This window comes from Lipophrys pholis (assembly GCF_963383615.2).
Source record: "Lipophrys pholis genome assembly, chromosome: 9".
NCBI lineage: Eukaryota > Metazoa > Chordata > Actinopteri > Blenniiformes > Blenniidae > Lipophrys > Lipophrys pholis.
Window position 1 is genome coordinate 1,620,082 of NC_137639.1, and position 15,518 is coordinate 1,635,599.

At 47.4% G+C, this 15,518-nt stretch overlaps 1 protein-coding gene across 1 annotated transcript in view; it reads left to right on the forward strand.

Moving 5' to 3' along the window:
* Positions 1–3,298, forward strand: part of LOC308114623 (TGF-beta receptor type-2-like) — a 39,416-nt gene extending 36,118 nt beyond the window's left edge. Inside the window, exons 9-10 of the mRNA XM_080471662.1 lie at positions 756–883; positions 1,957–3,298. Of these exons, the coding sequence (XP_080327788.1) occupies positions 756–883; positions 1,957–2,235 (407 nt within the window). The 3' untranslated portion in view covers positions 2,236–3,298. The remainder of the gene's footprint in view (positions 1–755; positions 884–1,956) is intronic.
* The last annotated feature ends 12,220 nt before the right edge of the window (positions 3,299–15,518 follow it).

Sequence of the window (15,518 nt, forward strand, 5' to 3'; positions counted from 1 at the left end):
AGGAACATACGGAGAACGTCAGCAAGGCGTCGGTCTGCACCGAGAAAAGTTCTGATTCCAGGCTTTCAGCTCTGATCCGTCTTTCCTGGAAGTGGTTCAGATGAAGGTGTTGAAGTTCCAGACACCATAGGAACCTGATTTCTGGGGTCGTTTGTACTTGAACCTGTATGAAGGACTGAGTTCACTCTCAACAACACACACACACACAGTGGGAGGACCCTGGAGTACTCAGAGTACAGCGTGGGAACAGGAAGGTGTGAACCATTAAGACATCCAACAAACTAAAGTGGAGGAACGTCACTGACTCAGCTGGGAGCTCTAGGTGGCGCTGTCCGCCCGGTGCAGAGAAGTAAAGAATGTGTGACAGCTGAGCTGCTCTGGCAGCAGAGCGGCTCCTCGGGGCCTCGGCTCTTATTTCACAGCAGCTGTGAGGCCGGAGGTCCTGCTGGCGGCTGTCCTGACGTGGTTTCAGGAGGTCTGCACTGGATCCTGTTCAGCTCCTCGTTCAACCGGATCATCAGAACCGCCAGACTGTGGCGCTGTTGTTTCAGGGTCTCTGGTAGCAGCTGAACGCTCAGTAGAGGAGACGGTCCTGGCTTGGTGGGACTTTCCCTCCTGCAGAGGAACGTAAAGGCCCAACCCAGCAGTGGAAAGCACCAGGGCTTCAGGCTGAAGGAGATCTTGGCAGGATGCTGCTTCCCTCCGTCTTTAGGAAACTGAAGCTGTTTTCTCATCGACTGTCTTTTCCTCCTCAGAGGTGAAGGACTACGAGCCGGCTTACGGCTCTAAAGTACGAGAGCACCCCTGTGTGGAGAGCATGAAGGACAACGTGCTGAGGGACCGCGGCCGGCCGGAGATGGCCGAATGCTGGCTGACGCACCAGGTGAGAGCGACGGATGGTTGAGTCCCTAGAGCAGCAGAGCAGCGGTAGAGTAGCAGCAGCAAAGTAGCAGCAGAGCAGCAGTTGAGTAGCAGAGCAGCAGCAGTAGAGTAGCAGAGCAGCAGCAGTAGAGTAACAGCAGCAAAGTAGCAGTAGCAAAGTAGCAGCAGCAGCAGTAGAGTAGCAGCAGAGTAGCAGAGCAGCAGTAGAGCAGCAGAAGCAGCAGCATCCCTGACAGGCTCACCAGTAACAGCCACATGGGGGCATGAGTGCTTTTGAAATGAAGAGTGGGCGGCGCTTGTTCACAGCAGGAAGGTTGTGGGTTCAAGTACAGGTCAGGCGCTTCCTGTTTGGAGTTTGCATGTTTCCCTTGAGCAGGTGTGGATCTTATCACAGAACCACAACATACATCTTAACCTGTCAGTGACCCGACATTGCCCATCACTGTTCGGCCCTGCTAACGCCACACATTTGAAAACTGTAATTAACTGAAAGTAAGGAACGGAAAATGCAACTTTTTAAAAACGGTTGTAACGGCGCAAGTTTTGCAAGTCTGTCGTCATGGAAGCAGGGAAAGCTAAACTTTTCTGAAGGGCTGCTACTGGTCATACCTTAGTAACTAGTTCTTCTGCACATGCTCAGTAGAGCCAATCAGAACAACGCTTCCTCTGGGGTGTCATGACTCCGAGTCCATGTTCTCCTGGACTTGGTACTTTTATTTTGACAGTCACCGTAATAACAATCCAACTTGGTGGTCTTTCATACTAAGACTAACAACAGCACCCTCTAGTGGACCAACATGGAAACTACATTGTTTTCAGTGTTTAAAAACGTTGCCATGGAAACACAAACCTTTTCTGAAATGAAAACACAAAAGCGATGTGTTTTCACTTGAGGCGTTGTCGTGTGAACGGAGTGAGTTGCTTTGTCCTCATCAGGATTCAACTTACTCGTCAATCAAAGCTGTTTCTTCAGAATTTCCTCATCGAATCAATCAAATGGAAATGATTTACTTTGAAAGGTTGTAGGAATGTCTTGTTCGCTGTCAGCCCTGTGCTCTGGTGCTCCCTCTGCAGGGCGTGGCAGTGATCTGCGCCACCATCAAGGAGTGCTGGGACCACGACCCTGAGGCCCGCCTCACTGCCCACTGCGTGGCGGAGCGCCTCCTGGAGCTGGAGGACGAGCTGGACAAGCTGTCCAGTCGCAGCTCCTCGGCCGAGAAGATCCCAGAGGAGCAGAAGATCCCAGAGGAGCAGAAGATCCCGGCGGTGGTGGAGATCCCAGAGGAGGAGGTGAAGATCAGCCAGATCCAGAACATCATCGCCGTGGACTGCTCAGTGAGCGACCACAAGTGAGAGCTCTCCACCAGGGGGCGTCGTTCTGAGACTGAGGCTGTTCAGGAGCTGAGCTCTGTGGGACTTTGAGTCTCGATGTTTGGAATCGGAGTCTGCAGAGATCAACTCTTCTGACTTCATCACGCCACAGCTCAGGATACGTTTACATGACATCGCCACCATGCTCGGGAAAACTCCAAAAAGCTGCATGGCAAGAGTACAAAGTCTAGTAGGTGGTGTGTCTTTTTGTAATACAACCAAGTACATGTACTTGCAGAGAACAGCAAACATTCAAGCTCCTTTAGTGGGTGTTTCTCCGCTGTACTCTCATCTGTGTAAGTAATGTGGCTCCATGTATGCAGATGACAGTGTGGTAAATGTATTTGCTGATTGGAGCACATGCAGTACTCACATTTCAGGAGAACTAGGTTTTTTTCCTGTGTACCTGAGGACTGGAGCATTTTCAAACATTTTGATTTGAAAAGGTTTTGAGCTTCACATGTAAATGTGGCCTCAGCGTCACCCTGAGAAGCTTTCAGCCCTGAGAAGCTGAAAACCCAAAGTGAGCGGGAAACCTCCAACCATGTGCCCAGTTTTTTTATACAAAGTAAACCGAGCAATAACAAACAAACCAAAGATATTTGAGGTGCACTTTACTATACTTAAAATACTACGATTTTCAGAGCTTTGGTGTTTTCTAATATGCTCCCAGGAGGAAGTGCCTTCATGTTGACTCTGAGCCAAAGTCACCTGATCACTCCGGCGGCTGCAGACTCCGCCCCCGCCGGCAGGAACCCCAAGGAATACACTCCATATGCGTTGTGGGGACGGGTTTTCCTGACGGACACGTAAACTGAAGCACCAGTGTGAAGGTTCAGGTTGAGGTGAAGGAATGTACGCCAGTGTATGTCCTCCAAAGACCCAAAGACAGCACCGTGGGTGGTGGGGGGTTAAAGAAGTGTGATGTAGTCTGTATGAAAACGTCGGGGTGCCAAAGATCTTTTACTCAGCCTTGAAATACCGTATGTGTCATATGTAAAATATTGTAAATCTTTTAGGAATTAAAGATATTTCTGTATACTGATTCTTCTTCTTTGTGCTCATCTTATATCCAGAACTCAACAGTTAAAGGTAAAGGACACTGAGTACCACTAATACATGAAGCTTTTACACCATGATATTGAAAGAAATATTTTCATGTTCGGAATGTTTCCACTGAAAAGGATTTTAGTGTTTTCATTTGGAATGGATCGGATTGGGTTTGCTCTATTGATCCCTGGGGGATTAAAGTGTCACAGCAGCGAGGTACAGATTACAAAACACAGATACTGATTGAAGGATATTACATGAGCAATACTATGATCAGTTTATGTGTCTCAGCCTGACGTATGATGGTAGAACAATAGAGCGAGAACAGACAGAACAACACACACGTGCAGCTTCCATGACACACGTTGAGTAAAGACGTTGGCAACAGAAGCCATGACCAAATTGCTCAATGGCGCTGAACCCCAACCTATTGTTGCTCCGCCCACAAGAAAACTGTTGAACCAGGGAAGTTGGACACTCTGCTGGTCCACCTGCTGAGACGTCCAGGTCCAGTGCTGCACATTGCATATGGCTCTTTACTTTCTTTGATAAATAAAATGTATCCTGCTGTCCAGAGACCCTTTTTAAAACCATGTACAGGATCAACGGACCAGGAGGAACCAGCAGGCTGAGGGCCGGGTCCCAACAAGATATAATACAATAACAGCACATTAAAAAAAAGACAGGAGCTCATAATAAATATTTTAAATAGAGTTAAAAGTCATATACACATAACATATATCCATCTATCTGGAAAATGGATGGAAGTATATGCTGGGTACTGGATCCCAGCCTCCATAACATATAATCCAACATAGAGAAACAGCTGCTGCATATTGCAGTGTAGGAGTCAGATTGTATCAGGACCAAGTATCAGGTAGTAGTATCAGTATCAAGCATCATGTGGTAGTATCAGTATCAAGCATCAGGTGGTAGTATCAGTATCAAGTATCAGGCATTAGTATCAGTCCCAAGTATCGGGCAATAGTATCAGTACCAAGTATCAAGCAGTTGTATCAGTACCAGGTATCAGGTAGTCGTATCAGTATCAAGTAGTAGTATCAGTACCAAGTATCAGGTAGTAGTATCAGTATCAAGTATGAGGTAGTAGTATCAGTATAAAGTAGTAGTATCAGTGCCAAGTATAAAGTAGTAGTATCAGTCTCAGAGGAGAGAGGTAGGGAGAGAGCAGAGAGGTAGAGAGAGAGGAGAGGGAGAGGTCAAGAGAGGTAGAATGAGGTAGAGAGATAGGGAGAGAGAGGTAGAGAGGAGAGAGGTGGAGAGACAGGTTGAGAGGTGGAGAGAGAGAGAGCGAGAGAGAGAGGTAAAGAGAGACATTGAGAGAGAGAGAGAGAGAGAGGTAAAGAGAGACATTGAGAGAGGTAAAGAAAGCAGAGAAAGGTAGAGAGAGAGGTGGAGAGAGGTAAAGAGAGAGTAGAGAGGTGGAGAGAGCGGTAGAAAGAGAGGTAGAGAAAGAAGTGGAGAGAGGTAGAGAGAGGTGGAGAAAAAAGTGGAGTGAGATAGAGAGAGAGATGGAGAGAGAGGTAGAGAGAGAGGTAGATAAAGAAGTGGAGAGGTAGAGAGAGAGGTGGGGAGAGAGGTGGAGAAAAAGGTGGAGAGAGGTCAAGAGAGGTAGAGCGAGGTAGACAGAGAGAGAGGGGAGAGAGAGTCAGAGAGAGAGGTGGAGAGAGGTAGAGAGAGAAGTAGAAAGAGAAGTGGAGAGAGAGGTAGAGAGAGATGTGAATAAAAAGGTGGAGAGAGAGCTAGAGAGAGAGGTAGAGAGAGATGTGAATAAAAAGGTGGAGACAGAGCTAGAGAGAGAGGTAGAGAGAGATAAATAGTGACGTAGAGAGAGGTAGAGAGAGAGGGAGAGAGAGGTGGAGTGAGAGGTGAGGAGAAGTAGAGAGAGGAAGAGAGAGAGGTGGAGAGAGGGAGAGAGAGGTGGAGTGAGAGGTGGAGAGAGGTAGAGAGAAGTAGAGAGAGGAAGAGGGAGAGGTAGACAGAGATGAAGAGAGATGTAGCGAGAGGTGGAGATAGAGGTAGAGAGAGAGGTAGACAGAGGATGAGAGAGGTAGAGAGAGAGGTAGAGAGAGGATGAGATAAGTAGAGAGAGAGGTAGAGAGAGGGAAAGAGAGGTAGAGAGAGTGAGAGAGAGAGGTAGACAGAAGTCAAGAGAGGTAGAAAGAGGATGAGAGAGGTAGAGAGAGGATGAGATAGGTATAGAGAGGAAGAGAGAGGTGAAGAGAGGTAGAGAGAGGGAAAGAGAGGTAGAGAGAGGATGAGATAGGTATAGAGAGGTATAGAGAGGTAGAGAGAGGTGGAGAGAGGTAGAGAGAGGTATAGAGAGGTAGAGAGAGGTGGAGAGAGGTAGAGAGAGGGAAAGAGAGGTAGAGAGAGTGAGAGAGCGAGGTAGACAGAAGTCAAGAGAGGTAGAGAGAGAGGAAGAGAGAGAGGAAGAGAGGGAGAGGGAGGTAGAGAGAGAGGGAGAGAGGTCGAAAGAGATGAATAGAGAGAGGTGGAGAGAGAGGTAGAGAGAGAGGTAGAAAGGTAGAGAGAGGAGAGAGGTGGAAAAACAGGTAGAGAGGTATAGAGAGATAGAGAGAGAGGTAGAGAGAGGTAGATAGAGGGGAAGAGAGGGAGAGAGGTTGAGAGAGATGAAGAGAGAGAGGTGGAGAGAGGGCAAGAGAGGGAGAGAGGTAGAGAGAGGTTGAGAGAGAGGTAGAGAGAGAGGTAGAGAGAGAGATAGAGAGAGGTAGAAAGAGAGGTAGAAAGGTAGAGTTAGGTAGCGAGAGGAGAGAGGTGGAGAGACAGGTAGAGAGGTATAGAGTGATAGAGAGAGGTAGAGAGAGGTAGATAGAGGTACAGAGAGGTAGATAGAGGTAGAGAGAGAGGTAGAGAGAGAGGTAGAGAGAGAGGTGAATAAAAAGTTGGAGAGAGGTAGAGAGAGATAGATAGAGAGGTAGCGAGAAGTAGAGAGAGGCTGAGAGAAAGGAAGAGAGAAAGGGAGAGAGAGGTGGAGTGAGAGGTGGAGAGAAGTAGAGAGAGAGGAAGGGAGAGGTGGAGAGCGGTGGAGACAGAAGTGAAGAGAGAGGAAGAGAGAGAGGTGGAGAGAGGTAGAGAGAGGTAGAGAGCAGTAGAGAGAGGTAGAGAGACATAGAGAAAGGTGGAGAGGTACAGAGGGGTAGAGAGAGGTAGAGAGAGGTAGAGAAAGAGGTAGAGAGAGAGGTAGAGAGAGTGTAGAGGTACAGAGGGGTAGAGAGGGGTAGAGAGAGGTAGAGAGAGAGGTAGAGAGAGAGGTAGAGAGAGGTAGAGAGGTAGAGAGAGAGGTAGAGAGAGGTAGAGAGAGGTAGAGAGAGAGGTAGAGAGAGAGGTAGAGAGAGGTAGAGAGGTAGAGAGAGAGGTAGAGAGAGGTAGAGAGAGGTAGAGAGAGAGCGGTAGAGAGAGGGGTAGAGAGAGGTAGAGAGAGGGGTAGAGAGAGAGCGGTAGAGAGAGGGGTAGAGAGAGGTAGAGAGGTAGAGAGAGGTAGAGAGAGAGGTAGAGAGAGGTAGAGAGGTAGAGAGAGGTAGAGAGGTAGAGAGAGAGGTAGAGAGAGGTAGAGAGAGGTAGAGAGAGGTAGAGAGGTAGAGAGAGAGGTAGAGAGAGGTAGAGAGAGAGGTAGAGAGAGGTAGAGAGGTAGAGAGAGAGGTAGAGAGAGGTAGAGAGGTAGAGAGAGGTAGAGAGGTAGAGAGAGGTAGAGAGGTAGAGAGAGGGGTAGAGAGAGGTAGAGAGAGGTAGAGAGAGGTAGAGAGAGGTAGAGAGAGGTAGAGAGGTAGAGAGAGAGGTAGAGAGAGGTAGAGAGAGAGGTAGAGAGAGGTAGAGAGAGGTAGAGAGGTAGAGAGAGGGGTAGAGAGAGGTAGAGAGAGGTAGAGAGAGAGGTAGAGAGAGGTAGAGAGAGAGGTAGAGAGAGAGTGAAAGTGTCTTGAAGCAGTCCTCACTGTAGCTTCAGTAAATAGAACAGTCTTGAGTAGAACCTTAACAGTAGAACCTGTTTCAGCCTCCCTAACTGGATCTGGGATGTGGTTCCACATCAGAGGAACCTGAAAGCTGAAAGCTCTGCCTCCATTCTACTTTTAGAAAAGCTAGGAACCTCCAGTAAGCCAGCACTGTGAGAACCAAGAGTTCTTCTGGGAAGATCTGGGACCAGCAGGTCTTTAAGATCTGATGGAACCTGGTTGTTCAGAGGGTTCTAAGTTAGAAGGAGGATTTTAAATTCTCTTCTAGATTGAACAGGGAGCCAATGAAGCGAGGTTAGTATTGGAGTGAGCTGATCTCTGGTGCTGGTTCTGGTCACGACTCTGGCTGCAGCATTTTCAACCAGCAGTTATTGTTTCACCCTGATAATAGGGAGTTACAATAGTTACTCTGGAAGTAACTCATGATGGATTACTTTTTCAGCATCACTCTGAGTCAGCATGTTTCTAAAGTTGGAAATATTACGGAGGTGAAAAAAGGCAGTCCTGCAGATTGTTTAATGTGGAGTTGAAGGATAAATCCTGGTCCAAAAGAACTGCCAGGTTCCTCACAGTGGTACTGGAGGACAAAGTAATACCATCTAGTGGTACTAGATCTTTAGATCATTTCTCTCTCACATGTTTTGGACCAAATATAATAATTTCAGTTTTATCAGAGTTCAGGAGCAGGAAATTACATCTCATCCAACCTTTATGTCTTCAAGACGGCTTCTAGTTTAGAACGGTGGTTATTATCCTCTGGTTCCATAGATCAATAGATTTGTGTGTCATCTGCATAACAATGGAAGTTAATGGAGTGTTTTTTAATAATATTCCCTAAAGGAAGCGTGTATAAAGTAAAAAGTATAGGACCTAAGACAGAACCCTGTGGAACTCCATGTTTAACTTCAGTCTGGACTGAAGAGTTATCGTGAACATGAACGAAGTGGAACCTGTCTGATAAATATGATTAGAACCAATTTAGTGCTGTACCTTTAAGCCCGATGATGAGTTCTGGTCTCTGTAATAGGATAATCTATGTTCTGATCCATAGTATCAGTGTTCTAATCAATAGTGCCAATGTTCTGATCCATAGTATCAGTGTTCTGATCCATAGTATCAATGTTCTGATCAATAGTACCAGTGTTCTGATCCATAGTATCAATGTTCTGATCAATAGTATCAGTGTTCTAATCATTAGTATCAATGTTCTGATCCATAGTATCAATGTTCTGATCCATAGTATCAATGTTCTGATCAATAGTATCAGTGTTCTGATCCATAGTATCAATGTTCTGATCAATAGTATCAATGTTCTGATCAATAGTATCGAGAGAGAGAGAGAGAGAGAGAGAGAGAGAGAGAGAGAGAGAGAGAGAGAGAGAAAGAGAGAGAGAGAGAGAGAGAGAGACATTTGACCTTTAACCAATCCTTTATTTTATCATTGTCGTCTTTACAAATGTGATTTTAAGAGAAAACTGATCGGGGGAAGGAACATTGGGTGTAAAAGAAAGTAAAACCAGGTCCAAGACCGGAGAACACATGGTACCGTACAGGGTTTCCAACTGCTAAAACACAATGTTGCAAACTTTGGTGGTTTTATCAAAATACTTAACAGAACTCACAGAACCACACACAGAACCTGCAGAATACCTCCTGCAGCCTGCAAACTGAAGCACAGCAACCAGAGCGCCTCCAGCAGTGGAGAGCAAGCAGAGTGCCTCCAGCAGTGGAGAGCAAGCAGAGCGCCTCCAGCAGTGGAGAGCAGGCAGAGCGCCTCCAGCAGTGGAGAGCAGGCAGAGTGCCTCCAGCAGTGGAGAGCAGGCAGAGCGCCTCCAGCAGTGGAGAGCAAGCAGAGTGCCTCCAGCAGTGGAGAGCAAGCAGAGTGCCTCCAGCAGTGGAGAGCAAGCAGAGTGCCTCCAGCAGAGGAGAGCAAGCAGAGTGCCTCCAGCAGTGGAGAGCAAGCAGAGTGCCTCCAGCAGTGGAGAGCAAGCAGAGTGCCTCCAGCAGTGGAGAGCATCCAGAGCACCTCCAGCAGTGGAGAGCAAGCAGAGTGCCTCCTGCAGTGGAGAGCATCCAGAGCGCCTCCAGCAGTGGAGATCAAGCAGAGTGCCTCCAGCAGTGGAGAGCAAGCAGAGCGCCTCCAGCAGTGGAGAGCAAGCAGAGCGCCTCCAGCAGAGGAGAGCAACCAGAGTGCCTCCAGCAGAGGAGAGCAGGCAGAGCGCCTCCAGCAGTGGAGAGCAAGCAGAGCGCCTCCAGCAGTGGAGAGCAAGCAGTGTGCCTCCAGCAGTGGAGAGCAAGCAGAGCGCCTCCAGCAGAGGAGAGCAAGCAGAGTGCCTCCAGCAGTGGAGAGCAAGCAGAGTGCCTCCAGCAGTGGAGAGCAAGCAGAGCGCCTCCAGCAGTGGAGAGCAAGCAGAGTGCCTCCAGCAGTGGAGAGCAAGCAGTGTGCCTCCAGCAGTGGAGAGCAAGCAGAGTGCCTCCAGCAGTGGAGAGCAAGCAGAGTGCCTCCAGCAGTGGAGAGCAAGCAGAGTGCCTCCAGCAGAGGAGAGCAGGCTGGCTCACACCTCCTGATTGTACCACCAACCACACACTGCTGGGCACAATGGAAGGCACTCATCTTTAGTACACTTGCCATAATACTGAAATACTTCGACTTGTAGAAACTTCCTCAGATTGTTCACAGGCACAGAGATATGGGCAAACAGGAAGTGCAACAGATGCTCAGCAGATAGATTCACATTGGAAAGAACAAAAACGATGAGGCAGCATCTTGGTGCACATCTGGGTCTGGCCTCACCTCGTCCACATCACAGGCTGTGTCCTCCATCGCCAGACATGGAGGGAAGAAGTACCTGGAGTACCTTACCCATCCTCTTCATCACATGCTTCCTCCATAGCCTGCAGTGAAGGAATGTCCACACGGGGCTGCGGTCACATACCGTCCACCGCCAGAACAGAACCCTTCTATCGGGTCAGAAATGGTGAGTATGGTGGAGGTATCGCACAAGAAAGGGTGGGTGGTCAGAGAACCAAGTTTGGAGTGGGGCTGCTCACCTTGTCCCGGACTACATGGTACCGCTCTGTTTGATGGTCTGCATCGTTCATACGCTCTGGTGGGAGGAGACTGTGATGGCGTCTGTCCTGAAATGTGAGAATGTGGGCTGTGTCGTATGGTCCAAGAGGACGGTGGAGGACAGCATGCGTATTGGAGATGGCAGCACACATGGTGATGTTCCACGTTGGCCAGGAACATCTGGAATGATTCTGTGGCCAATGAGGTTCCTTCCCTTTCTCCTGGTCTCTGCTCGGTTGAAGACAGACTCATCTATGAAGATGAACTCATGTGGGATTGCATGAGCGTCCATTTCCAGTACTCCCTGAACACAAAGAGCAAAGGTCAACATGGTGTCATCCAGTACACTGGAAAACATGTGTGTAGAGTACTGCAGTCACTACTGTACTTACATCCACATATGCAGGTCTGAGCTCTTTGTTTCTCTGAGAGTTCCTCTCTAAAGGAACCTTACAAAGTGGTTTCAGTCTGATTTGGTTTGGCTGGACAATGTGAGTCCATGTGGACAGACGGACTCGTCCAATGTGGTTGGATGTGATGTTGTCTTGGATTTCATGTATTCTGGTTTCATTATTTTCCAAAAGCAAGTTTACAAAGGCAGCTTCCTGGACCCCGGGGGACATTTGGCCCCTTCCTCCACCATGGTTGTGTCTCTCAGTCCTTTAGAAAGACTAATATCTCGGGCTGGGACAATGCCGCCTGAAGACAGTAGAGTACACTGTACAGGAAACTTGTACAGTTAGTGTATGACATGAAGTAAACAGGTGTCACCCGACTGATCCACTATGACATGAGGTGTACTACATAGTGTGAAAGAACCTTTGGTTCCATACCGGTGCTCCAGTCTTAGTGTCTGGACGACAGAGGAGACAGTGAGACAGTCGAGCGGCTCTCCGTCCAGCTTCTGGCATCGTCAGCCCATGGTTGAGGACATGGTCAACTCAGGTTGCTCTGGTTTCATTTGAGAGTTGTTGTCTTCTCTGGCCATGAACTCCTCTACCAGCTCTATCTCTCACTCTTCCTCCCCCTCCCTCTTCCTCTTCCTCTCTCTGCAACGTCTTCCATTGTTGTAAGAGAAGGAGGTGCTCACCTGTGGTCCTTCTGTCGAGCCCATTTCCTGATTGAAGAGTGAACCATGAAGCTTTCAGGTCTTTGGATCAGGAGGGACACATATTGACCAATCAGCTCATGGAGGGTCATTCTGAATGGCCGTGTTTTGAAATTGCAGACATGTGACTTTATGTCAGACGCTTGTGTCTCATGCAGAGAACCGTCTTCACTTCATTTAAAAAGTACCGTTTTGAACTGCAAAATGTGAGTAGAGCAGAAAACGTGTTTAGACTTTTGGAGGCTTGAGAGGTTTTGCTCTCTGTGTCACTTCAACTAGTTCTGCTCTGGATGCTCTTTCAGTGGGTCAGCCTTCGGAAAAAACTGTACGTTGCAAAAATAGTTGAGGTGCTTTTATTCACAGAAATAGTATGCAAAAATCAAAGTAATTAGACGCTCAGTTCAAGAAAACAATAAAAAAAACTGCAGTATTTTCCCAAGGCTTCAGTCCTTCCCAGGTTGTGTCTGGTTTTCACTCTCAGGTTCTTCGTCTCTCGCTCTCTCTCTGCTGGACACATACAGGCCATCATATAAAAGCGATATGATTAGCCCCGCCCCCTCTGGACCCACCAGCTTTACAAACATTTGGGATATTTTCACTCAAAACCACACAATACCAAAGAAATACATTGTGCAGGAAAATCCTTTACAAAGGATCAAAATATTCTCACACATATTCTTCTTTTAACTTTAACAAGGAGTGAGAGAGAAACCCCTGATCAATCACATGGTACGCTCCAAACACACCTGAGGTCAGTTCACCTCTCACATGGTACGCTCCACACACACCTGAGGACAGTTCACCTCTCACATGGTACGCTCCAAACACACACCTGAGGTCAGTTCACCTCTCACATGGTACACTCCAAACACACACCTGAGGTCAGTTCACCTCTCACATGGTACACTCCACACACACCTGAGGTCAGTTCACCTCTCACATGGTACGCTCCAAACACACACCTGAGGACAGTTTTTAACCCTTCAGAAGACTTCAAACTGTTCCTTTCTGTCAGTGTGCATACGGCTGTCGTCCCTCTGTCTGTCCATGTTGTGAAGGTCTTGTCAGTTTGTCCTGGATGAAGACAGTTTGTCTGTGAAGGCCGAAGCAATAACCTGATATTCCTTTTGTTTTCCCTAAACTCAGACAGACTGTCATTTCCAGTAAACCATCAACAAAATGCTGGAACTTTCTAGAAGAGACCAATAAAGCTTCTGCGTGTTTTTGAAAAGTTCCACTTTGGGAACTTTCTAAAAGTTTTCAGTCAGTCCAGTGACCGGGAGCCGCTAACTCGCGTTACAAAATGTTGGTTTTCACAATAAACAAAACGGTGTTTAACGGGCGAAACATGAGTCTGTTGCTCTTCTTCTCCTTCCTGACGTCAGCAGCTGGACTGGAACGGACCGGTCATCACTCGGGATTTGGAACGTTCCCTTTGTGGTCGATTAGAATTGTACATTTGCTTTGGTGCTTGTAAAAGTGTTTCATGTTTTGTGATGTTGTTTTGCACCTCCTGCTGTCGTGTGAACAGAAACACAAAAAGCAACAAATGTTCTGCGTTTTCACTTGAAAACATTGCTGTGAGAACGGCCCGACTGAACCGGGGCTCCACAGGAAACACGTGATACCTGTACTGAGAAACTGCAGTTAATGTCTACTTTAGGCCTTTTCACACCATGCAGGGACTCCACACATCCACACCGCGCTGTGTTTAAGGAGTCCCAACTGTGTGTTTTTGAAAACGGGAAGTTTTAAAACGCCGCAGCAAACATTTGTAGAAAACAATGATGTCATGGCCCCGCCTCTGGACCTATAACCCCGCCTCTCTCTCACTCATTAACCACAACATGGCGGACCGCCTGCTCCAGGTGGAGCTGCAGAAGCTGCTGATGCTCTTCGCTGTGATAAGGCGAGGAGCAGGAGTTTTCTCCATGTTTTCTTCTGCATGTTTTGTTCTTCATTATTGGTGTCAGAACGGTGAGGAAACGCTCCATCACTTGTGAGTTGGCTGAACATGTTATATGTTATTTACCCCTTGGGGATAAATAAAGTATTTTGATTTGATTTGATATCCAGAATATTCCTGCTGAGGTTTGACCTGCTCCATGTGATCGTATTGTTGACCATCTGAACAGGAAACTAAAGTCCACTCTTGACTTGGTGGCCCCAATCATCACAAGAAACCTAAATAGAGCCAAACCACCAGCACCAGGGAGAAAGAAAGAACATCAACACAAAAGAAACTGCAGGATTGCTGAGCGGAGGAGAAGAAAATCTAAACTCACCATTGACTATGAAATGTTCCAGGACAATCTCAAGTCTTACAATGGAACGTCAAACAATCAAGGACTTTCTACGTCTCAAAGCTTTACATGCTGCCACTCGGGGACGTCCTCAGGAGACATGGCAGCAGCTTCCATAGCGATGCTGATGACACACAGCTGTATGTGGAGGTGTCTCCTGAGGACACGAGGACAACTGATGCCCTTCTTAACTGTATTTTAGATATTAAGTCTTGGACGGCAGCAAACATCCTTCAGCTCAACCAGGACAAAACACAGGTTCTAGTTCTCGGTCCTGAAGGGCAGAGAGACACACTTTTACCAAAACTGTTAGATTTGAACCATCTTCATCCGTACAGAACCCGGCCCTGACTTATGACTCTGAGCTTAATTTGATCTCACACATCAAACATGTGACAAAGACTGTTTTTATCAGCTGAAGAACTCAGCCAGACTCCGCCCACTTCTCTCTCAGTGAAGTGTGGAGGTGCTGATGCTTTTACCTCCTGTAGGCTGGACTATTGTACCGCCCTGCTCTCTGGTCTGCCAAAAAACTTTATCAACTCTCCACCTCCTACAGAACTCTGCTGCCGGAGTGCTGACGAGGACCAGAGGGCGGCCCACATCACGCCTGTTTTAAAATCGCTGCATCGGCTCCCCGTTCGCTTCAGGATGGATTTTAAGTTATTTTATTAGTTTTTAAGTGTCTTAACGGTTTTGCACCCTCCTATTTATCTGGCCTACTTTTACCATATCAACCCTCATGGGCCCTGAGGTCCTCCAGCGACGGCCTTTTAATGGTGGCTAAAACCAGGACCAAGACCCCCGGGGGGGCTGCATTCAGCTTCTATGGCCCCCGTCTGTGGAACATCCTGCCGGGGAGTCTCAGGGCTGCAGAGACCCTTGAGGTTTTTTAAAAAGGTTAAAAACTCACCTTTTTAATCAGGCTTTTTAACTGATTTTTATATATGTGTATATGTATATATATTTATTTATCTACTTTTATTAGGTTGTTAACTGAATCTTTTATGTCCAGTGGTTCCTCTCAGGGGTCGCTACACTGGTGGTGGCCGTGGGTTCCCCCGTCCCTGGAACCTGGTTGGTCCCCCACGTATGTTGTGGGATTTGGCGGTCTGCCGGGGCTGGGGAGATCTGTGGGGCAGCGCCCCCTGTGGTTCGAGGCTGTGGCACTCCCAGTGTGGACGGCCCCCAAAAGTGTCCCTTTGCTCTCCTGAGTCCTCAGTGTCCTGCCATGTCTCCATACCACTAGGCATGTCTGCATGTGTGTGTGTGTGTGTGTGTGTGTGTGTGTGTGTGTGTGTGTGTGTGTGTGTGTGTGTGTGTGTGTGTGTGTGTGTGTGTGTGTGTGTGTGTGTGTGTGTGTGTGTGTGTGTGTGTGTGTGTGTTCACTTTATCTATTGTAATTTTGCACCGTTTTTAAATCACGTTAAGCACTTTGTTTTACATTCAGTGTATAAAAAAGTGCGATACAAATAAGGTTGATTGATTGATTGATTGATTGATTGATTGATTGATTGATTGATTGATTGATTGATTGATTGATTGATTGATTGATTGATTGACTGATTGATATTTCTGTGGCAGTTATAGCGCCACCTAAAGGCCTGGTATATGTACGGTATAGTTTTGAACCATGTTCATAATGACGTATGGACAATTGTTTTTAAGAACAACGGAATTGTTTTAACTCGTGTGGACAGGGTCTAAGATTTTCAGAAAACTATGTAAACAAACATTTTCTT